The 9,845-nt window shown below is 36.4% G+C and overlaps 1 protein-coding gene across 6 annotated transcripts in view; it reads right to left on the bottom strand.

Moving 5' to 3' along the window:
• Positions 1–5,565: 5,565 nt before the first annotated feature.
• Positions 5,566–9,845, bottom strand: part of LOC137006580 (coiled-coil domain-containing protein 9B) — a 44,957-nt gene continuing 40,677 nt past the window's right edge. For 3 of the 6 annotated variants that reach the window (XM_067367453.1, XM_067367456.1, XM_067367454.1), the window contains exons 12-14: positions 9,091–9,646; positions 7,035–7,114; positions 5,569–6,692 (exon numbers count right to left, since the gene is read on the bottom strand). In XM_067367453.1, coding sequence (XP_067223554.1) covers positions 6,666–6,692; positions 7,035–7,114; positions 9,091–9,646 — 663 coding nt within the window. In that variant the 3' untranslated portion in view covers positions 5,569–6,665. Of the gene's footprint in view, positions 6,693–7,034; positions 7,115–9,090; positions 9,647–9,845 lie in introns of all 6 variants that reach the window. The other 3 variants (XM_067367451.1, XM_067367450.1, XM_067367452.1) reach the window with 3 other exon arrangements.

The raw sequence follows: 9,845 nt of genomic DNA, 5'->3' as shown, positions 1-9,845 counted from the left end.
TAAATTAAGTTTGAATTTAGCAAGAAATCTTATATAACCCAATTTCCAGAAAAGTTGGAACATTTTGTAAAATGCAATAAAATCAAGAATCTGATTTGTTCATTCCCTTGAACCTTTATTAAACCGACAAAAGTACCAAGAAAAATTACCAATGTTTTCACGGACCAATTTAATTGTATTTTGTAAATATAAACCAATTTTGATGGCTGCAAACAACCTCCAAAGAGTTGGGACAGAGGCATGTTTACCACTGTCACATGAGCGTTCCTTTTAATTACACTTTTTAATTGTTTGGGAATTGAGGATACTAATTGTTGCAGTTCTGCAAGTGGAATTCTTGCCTAATCCTGCCTGATACAAAACAGCTGGTCATCATCGTCTGATTCTCCTTTTCATGATGGGCCATACATTTTCAATAGGAGACAGATCTGGTCTGCAGGTGTAGAGAGTCTATTAAACCACTCTGCTATCAAGTGTTAGACAGTATTCGAGGTTATTATGTCCCTCTGATTTTTAGTAGTAGGAAATTACTATTCATCCATTTTTTTATATCAGTTTTTGTAAGTTTCATTGGGGTGAGAAGAAACAGAGTATCATCAGCGTAACAGTGAAAACTAACGCCATGCTTCCTAATGATATCTCCCGACTGGTAGCATGTACAGAATGAAAAGCAACGGTCCTAGTACCGAGCCTTGAGGTACTCCATACTGAACTTGTGATCGGTATGACGTCTCTTCATTTACTACTACAAACTGATAAAAGATAAGTATGATTTGAGCAATTCCAATGCAATTCCACTAATTTTCGAGTCTATTTAAAAGAATGTTGTGGTCGATAGTATCAAATGCAGCACTAAGATTTTCCTTGTGCAACAAAGATTCAAGTTGCATTTCTTGATGCAGAGACAGTACTTTCCAGCCCATCTGACTATATTTAACAAAGTAGCATGATAGTTTCTCATGCAATGACATCTGAGGGCTCGAAGGTCACGCACATTCAACAGAGGTTTCCTGCCTGGCCCTACAGACTTTGCATTGAGAAATGTGATTTTATTTTAACCGTTAGACAATTCTCTAGTGAAATTTGTGCTGAGCCATGACCCATATCTGCTCACAAAGGCTCATTTTATACCCAATCATGATTTCCTCACCTTTTACCAATCCACCTGTTGAGTTTCAGAACTTGGATATATGTGAAATGCATTAGTGAGGGCACACGAGAATAACATTTGACCAAACACAAGGAGATTAAGCTACCTTCATCTAAAATCATCATCATCATGTGTCATCATGAGTCATGTGAACGGCCCCGATGAAGGTCCCGGAGGATGATGCCGTCCCCGAGCATGCCTGCTGGAAAAGGGTAATTAAAAGAGTAACAGAAGACAAAGCTGTGTTTGAAGGGAACAGGGAGTGATTTCCAGAGCAACTGGCCGATGGGAGGCTTTTAAAAATAATAAGACACTAATCCCAAAAGATCCTCTATTAAACAGAACACAGAGGTCTGAAGCAGCGCTGCATGTTCAAAACAACACAACATATTGTTTTTAGCATCTGTTGCACAAATATAATTGCTGCAGGAGTTATTTTACTTCTGCTGTGCAAACTCTCCACAGCAATGATTGATTTAGCGCATGCAAAAAGATTGACCGAGTAAATCGACTTGCATCGAATTAATTAGGAAATGTGTGATAAGCTCCGTCCCCTTTAAGGGATCAGGTGAGAGAATCAGGTCAAAACAAAGAAAGGCTGGAAAATAATAAGTGGATAGCTGGAATCAAGACAGCTTACCTGAATTATCGCTGCAAAAAGCCAGGAATGAATTCAATGCATTCAATGATTCATTGAAAGTAATATATAGTCAGTCAATTTATTATATCAGCTATTCATTCCATTCATTTTGTGAATTGGTAAGTTTTGTCGGGGAGCAAAGAAATATAATGCCAAGTACCATCAGCATAACAGTGAAAACTAATGCCATGCTATGGGGGGAAAAGCGACGGTCCTAATACTGAGCCTTGTGGTACTCCAAACTGAACTTGTGATCGGTATGACATCTCTTTGTTTACTGCTACAAACTGATCCATGCCAATGCAATTCCACTAATTTTGGAGCCAAAATAATTGTTTTGGTCGATAGTAACAAATGCATCACTTAGATCTCTGCATAGAACTGACATATAGCTTTGTCCTTATGTAACAGATTCAAGTTGCATTTCTTGATGCAGTACTTACGAGCCCATCTGACTATATTTAACACAGTAGCATGACAATCTTCAAACATCACTGATGTTCATGTAAGTGAGTAAAACTTCCATTACATCCTTATATGGTAAAACAGGACATGAACCAAAATAGAGGCTTTATCAACAGGGAATTGAAGAGATTGCAGTGTATTTTAATGGACTGCAAAATATTTTTACATGTATACACTCTAAAAAATAAAACATTAGTTCAAAAAAAAAAAAAATGTTAACGTTTTACTAGAATTTTTAACGTAAGACAATTGGGAGAATTACATTAATTAAAATTTTGAGTTAATCCAACATAATGTTTTAAAGTAAGGTGAAGACGTTTTTTTGCCACAATAAAAACACATTTCTAAGTAACATGAACTTAATAATTGTCAACATGAATGCAACTATTTAAGTTGATCCAACATAATGTTTTAAGTAAGGTGAAGACGCTTTTTGGACACAATAAAATGCATTTTTAACTTGTCACCATGATGGTAAATCTCCCAAAACCCACATTAACAGAAACTCTTCTAACAAAACACTAATTAAATCTCCCTTACCATTAATCTTGTGCAAAAAACATAACACTTAATTTTAGCATTTACTCTCCCTTTCAAGTGCCATGGGCAAAGCATGATGGGAAATATAAATCCCAGCCCAGTTTCACATCTAAATTAAAAGAAGTGTTCATACAACTCAAAACAATGAAACACGTTTACACGTCATCAGATTGTATTTTACATTAACAGAACTTAAAATTAAATACATTTTTGATTAACTGAAAATGTTAAACTATGACAAGTCATGATAGTATATCGAATCAATAGGCATAATTTGTGTGTCATCCAAGCTCAATAAAATAACAATTACAAGTAAAAAAGTCTAACAGCATTTCAGAACTTGATATTTTATTTCACAACAATAAGTAATGACTAAAGGTCCCCTGAATTAGTTTTTAGAGTGTATAAACCTTATATCACTTAAAAACTAATATTGTGACATTTAAATTTAATTTAATTAAATTACCTATAGTTTTTTTATTTTTCAAATACATGTAACAAAAGGTAGCTATTGTTGGTGTAAATGCATAAATAAAATATAGCTGCAAGCAGCAATTCGGGGCCAAGCCCCAGTAGGGGCAGTAGCGCAATACGGAGCAGGAAGAGGAAAAACATCAGAAATTGAATGTACATGCAAAACATCTGGTTCAGAAGGACAGGTGGAAATGAAATGAAAATCAATAGAAGTTCAGAGAACGAACACGGAATGAACTAAAATACTTGTATCTCATTGAAGAGGAATAAAGATTAGCACAATCCTTATTTGGATAAAAAAGGTATCAAAATGACTCATTACACACAATTGTATAAAGGAACCCCACACAAGATTCGAATCCATGACCTCCGGGTCCAAGGTCCATTTCTCATCTCATTGCACCACTGTGCAAGTGAATGTTTCCACACCTGCCGAAGTTTATTAGTTCATGTGAAAATGAACTCAAAATGAAGAATTCTTATAAAGCTGCACTTTAGATCATTCTGCAGCTCATCATGCTGTAGTGCAATACAGAGCAGGAAGAGGAAAAACAGCAGAAAATGAACAAACATGAAACAGCTGGTTCAGAATTACGGGCAAGAATGAACTCAGAATGTACATAACCTTAGATGAAAATGAACACAGCATGAAACAAAAAGCATTTATTTCTAATCCAAGAGGCAGTAAAGGAATCAAAACACACTATTTTATAAAACCGCTCCACCTGGGATTCGAACCCACTAACTTCAGATACAGGGCTCTTCAGATAACTGGCTTTACACATTGAGCTACTTGAGGATGCACATTCAACAGACTGTGGAAGAAACCTTTTAGTCTAACAAAGAATTACCAAAAAAAACATTACTTAGCATGCTATCCATATTAGCATGCTAAGCTAACTTAATGCTAATGAAGCTCATGGTTAACTTGATAACTGAAGAGCCACATTAAAGAGAATGACAACTGGTTAGCATGCTAAGCAATTAGCATGCTAAGCTACCTAGCATAAGACAACAAACACAAGCAAGGTCACATTCAGAGATGAATATCTTGGGAATGGTAGCGAATATCAAAAATCCATTCAGTCATTTCTGTGCGGCTCGGTCCAAAGATCATCTGAGCTGATTTTGGACAAAATTGGACAAAAATTGTAGGAGGAGTAGCGAAAAAACTGTTTTCCATTTATTTCAATATGGCGGACAGGTACATTTAAGGAAAATGACAAATGACACATCGTCGGAATCGGCATAAGCCAGGGAATAAAATGACATAAAGCATACACATTTTGGAAAGTGTTTTCAAAAGTTATAAGTGGTTTTGCAATAATCATTACATCTGTGGAACAGTAGGTGGCGCTGTGTTGAAACTTCTCAGGTACCTTCACGACCTTCTAAAGGTCATACATACCAATTGTGTGAAGATATGTCAAATTGTTTAAAAGTTATTGCAATTTATGACAAAATTCAAAATGGCGGACACGTGGTTCATCCGATGTTGACGAATTCGATATCCTCGGATTCGGCATGGCACAGGGAATCCATAGACACCAAGATCTTGATTTTCTAATAAAGTGTTCAAAAGTTATTGGCCAAAATAACCATTTTTCAGATCTCATGACCTGTAGGTGGCGCTGTTCCCAAATTTGGCATGGAACCTTAGATCATGGTCTTGATCAAGTGTACCAATTTTAGTTTTGATTGCTCAAAGTTTGGCCGAGATACAGCCTCTATAGCAATTTTGGGTCAACCTCGTTAACTTCGTGACATCATAACTTTTGAACAAAGATGAATAAAAAAAATCTGTTCAGTCATTTCTGTGCGGCTCAGACCAAAGATCACCTGATCAAAGTTTGGACAAAATTGGACAAATTTTGAAGGAGGAGTAGCGAAAAAACGGAATACTGTACTTTTCAAAATGGCCGCTACTGTAATGGGCGGAGACTTAATGTAAGAATTTTAATAGAATCAGCATGAAGAGACGAATCAGATGAACTAAATTGTATTTTTCTAGAGCAAATGGTTCAAAAGTTATAAACTTTAGAATGTTGAATTTTTGAACTGGTGGTGGTGCTATAGAGTTGGTCCTAGAGACTCCAAAATTGGTCAGATTTCTATTCATGACCATCACTACAACTGTGCCAAATTTCATCATTTTCTCATGTTCCGTTGATAGGGCTGCCATAGACTCCCATTCGGGAGGAAGAATAATAATAATAAAAGGGAAAACGTACAATTACAATAGGGGCTACAGCCCCTTCGGGGCTTGGCCCCTAAAAAGGTGTGTTTTATGTATAATTTTAGCATAGAAAATATGTGAGTCATAAGTTATGGTAAAAAGTTTTTTTTAATTTGTTCATGAATCAGTGCAAGCATCACAGCACAGGGCTGGTAAAAGTTTTTTAATGCTTAATTCTATTTAACATTCATTTCAAAACCAAATGAACACAAAATACTTAATGAAAGTGTCAGCAAAATATAAAAATCAAATCTTAAGTCACTTTAAACATTAAACCCTTCATGTGTTCTTCAAACCGTAACGGCGTCCAACTCAGAAATACTGAAATGTTGAGAATTATGAACACCAGTACGATGATAATTCATTGCCACATACAATTAAACGTGCTAAACTAGCAGTACCTGCTTCAAACTGACCCACCTGTAACCAAAACAAATGTCAATGTTCAGCTAGAAAACATTCTTGCAGTCTTTAGTTAAACAAAATAATTCAATCTGAAAGAACTGTAAACGCCCTTCATTTTAATTAGATAATAAAACCAAACAACTTCTGGTAACTTTTCAGATAATTCATACAAAATAAAGTGCTAATAAACATACTTGAACGATCCTTGTGAACTATCCACACAAAATCCCATGACACGTGATTGTAAAGTAGATCAGCATCTGTCAGGTTTGATTTCATTGACATATATGAGTTCTGATGAAGAATACTACTAGGTTAGTCAGTTAGTGTTCTGTGTAAATCTCTAAAGTTCCTGCTCTAAATGCACACGGTGTCTATGGGTGTGTTCCACTAAAGTTACACATTCAAGTTGTTTGTAGTGCTTTCAGACTAAAGTCCCACCAATCCACCAAAGATCCCACAAAAATAACATCGGACCTTTGGGTTTGGTGGCTCAGATAAAGGTTAACTGTGCGTTGAAGCATTAACAATCTTTAGCCTACGAGAAGATAAACTACTCAGAACAATCACAACGTCACTGCCAACCAGTGTTTTCAACGTTCAGCTTCCAAAAAATGACACAAAAATACTCCAAACACAGAAGGTTCAAGAGTCACGTGAGTCAGAGTCACATAAAAAAGGCAAATTATATTTTCGTTCTTCTGTGTTTTGGTTTTAGTGCATGAAGTTTCGCTCCAGATCCACATCATTTCCATCTAAACAACTTTCCCATTCTCTCTCGCCTGGAAAAAAGAGAAGAAATTTTAAAATGAATGTACAGTAAATATTCTAAAGAGCTGCATGCCATTAATTCTACTGGGAATTCAATGTAAAAAGGCCAGACCTGGAGTGCAGTGTTGCATTTAAACACTTTAAAACTGATGTAACCATGCTCTGTACTTCGAAGGTTGAATATGTGGCCTGGTTACATATATAGTGCTGCTTTCTAGGGTATTTCTGAAGCACTTCAGCTCGATAATGGAGTTTCAGTGGGCCGCTAAATCCTGTGAGGTGGGACACTTCGAATCTGCAAGTCAAATGAGAAAGTGCAGCCGCAGATTGATGCCTTAATGCAGCACACTCACCATATCAGCGCTGGTGCTGTGGTCGGGAAGAGCGTCGCCCGGCTCCAGATTCAGGACAGACAGATTCGAGTCCATTTCTTCTGCGAGAGAGAGAGAGAAAACACACATGATCTCAGTAAAAGCACAAGTTTGCACAAACCCCAAAAACCTCCTGTGCATCAGTCATTTAAATTTATAACAGTGCACTAGCACCCGCCCACTTTTTCAGCGGCATTGGTTACGGAAGTATTTTTTTCCCATTCATTTTTCTCATAGAGATAAAAAAAGTCTTCGTTAAAGCGTTATAAGTGACAATCAAATTAAAAAGAAAAAAAAGTTGATTACCTCTATAGAAACTATGTATTTTATATATATATTTATATATATATTTTCAGTCAGATGACGAATACAGTCAGTCACAGGTGATCTACACTCCAATCCAGAAGGGGGCGCACGTGGTAATGCAACACTGTTTGCTAACCGCCACAACAGGAAAGAGCACAGAAGAACAACAGACAATCTATGCAGAGATATGATTACGTGCAATCTCTCAACCTGTGTTTCAATCGTAGAAACGCATCAATAAAACAGCTTGAGAATAATATCTCACGCAGCATTACATTTACCCCATGCAAGTCATTTAGTGTCCACAGCATGTTAGTTCACTAGAGAAATGAACTCTAGAGGGAGCATTTCACTAAATATATGCACTATATTAGCTTATATATTTTAATACATTTACTTTACCTGTTAGTAATGTCTCAATTATTTAATATATGTTTAAATAAATTTGTCATGAAACAAGTTATGACAGTAACTGTGTAATTTTGAGCGTCAAGTTCCTCTAAAAAACCCCTGCAGACTGCTGTCTGGATAAACCTAGTAGAAATCAATAGTATATGTATTAAAAAAAAACTATAACCTCAAAATTGAGTGAATTTCATGAAAACGAAGAGAGCGATAATTAGTTATACCGATATTTTCTCAATATATGGTGTCATGGCTTTGCAATCAAAAAATGTCATTATAATGAAAGTCAATGGGGCAAAAACAGCCACGAACAGTAAATGAGGGAGAAAAAATTAAAATCTGATGCTGCACAAAAACTAACAATGCATCAAAACCAGTGTTGTTACTAATCTTTCACATGTCCAAGACTGTGATAAAAGGTAAAAAAAAAATCCAGTCCACAATCACTTTTTATATTGAAAATAAGTAATTTTGTTTTTTTTTCCCCAAATCAGTGACATCATTTCATAAACTTGGCAATAAAACAGTAAAAATCCTGGATTTTTTTCAAACATTTAGTAGTTTTGATCCGGACTGAGGTTGATTAACACATTTAGGCAAAAAAAAAAATTAAAAAAATATTTATCTGATACATTTTTACAGCAGTTTAATTTAGTGGATGTTTTCAGCCACGAACATAACGAAAGGGTAGTAAATTTGCCCACAGTGTATTTTTGAGGTTTTGAAAATTTTCAAAGCATTTTCCCAAAATAAGATTTGTCACCAAAAATCATTCCATTTGCTGAAACACAGAGAAAGTTGTGGCCAAATTAAGACTCAAAATCACCCCATAGTGGATGAAAACATCCCCAATGACACATAAGGGTTAAGATATATAGTTTATAGATAAAGGCAGTGGGTGGAGCTAAAGAGCCACAATTTGCTTGCTGCGATGGTTGCTAATTGGTTGAATTTTCAGTACTGTATCATCGATATTGTAGTTTTTCCACCAGGAATTCTGCTGGAATTCCAGGAATTATTTTAAAAATAAGTTGAAATAATTTGAACAGATGGCTTCAACAAAAGTAAATGTATTTTATTGCAACACTGTTAAGACGGACATGTTTTGATATCCTCTGACAGGATGGAATCATAGTTTGAAGCTAAAAATTCATCATACACTATGCAATTTTCTGTGATATTTGTCAACTCTGACTGCCAAAAATCTGAAAACTGGTGCAGACTTTTAGCAACTATTATCGACTCATCTAGACTGCAAATCGGGGCCAAAAATCATGCAGTGTATTCCAGTGTTGGAGCTAGTTTCACGCAGCCAATGTTCACGTACCATTTCCTCTAGAAGAGCAGCTCTTGCTGTGTTCAACAGGTTGGTTCTCGCCCGGTTCTGCTGATATAGAAACATCTGCGGATTCAGGACACGATGGTTCAGTTGCACTTCCTTCAGTGACTGGATTCAGTTCTGCGAGTTTCTCCAGGTGGTTTTCCTGCTCTGGAGATAGAGGTTTTATCTCTTTCTGGATACATTCGCCGTCATCTTGCTCCAGTGTTTGTCTATCTTCTTCTACAGGACCGTTTGTGCTCAGTGAGGCCTCTTGCAGTGCGCTGGTCTCAGTTTCTGACTTGATCTTGTCATGGTTCTCAGAAAAGCGGACCTTTTTCTCGGTAACCTTCAGAGAATGCGGCTCCGAATTAGCAATTTCTGTGGAAACGCGTCCGTTCTGATCCACCGTCCCATTGGAGGTCACTGCACCGACTGTTTTGAATGGCTCTTCAGATGCACATGGCTTTGTGTTTTCAATGTCAGTCTCTGGATTGACGCTCTCAGGAGCACAAAGAGCATCAAGTTCCTCTAAAAACTCCTGTAGACTGCTGTCTGGATAAACCTAGAAGAAATCAATAAACAAGTACATGTAGTAAAAAAAATTATAAAATACTAAGAACTGTTTAACCTCAAAAACTGAGCGAATTTCAAGAAAACTAAGAGACCGATAATCAGTTTTACCGATATTTTCCCGATATTTAAGCATTTATCCATAATTGGATATCGGTTTTGTAATATGGGGTCCACCGATAAATGGCGTC

Source organism: Chanodichthys erythropterus, chromosome 18 (genome assembly GCF_024489055.1).
Source record: "Chanodichthys erythropterus isolate Z2021 chromosome 18, ASM2448905v1, whole genome shotgun sequence".
Lineage (NCBI taxonomy): Eukaryota > Metazoa > Chordata > Actinopteri > Cypriniformes > Xenocyprididae > Chanodichthys > Chanodichthys erythropterus.
The sequence above is the reverse complement of the archived record's forward strand: the minus strand, read 5'-3'. Positions and strand labels throughout refer to the sequence as shown.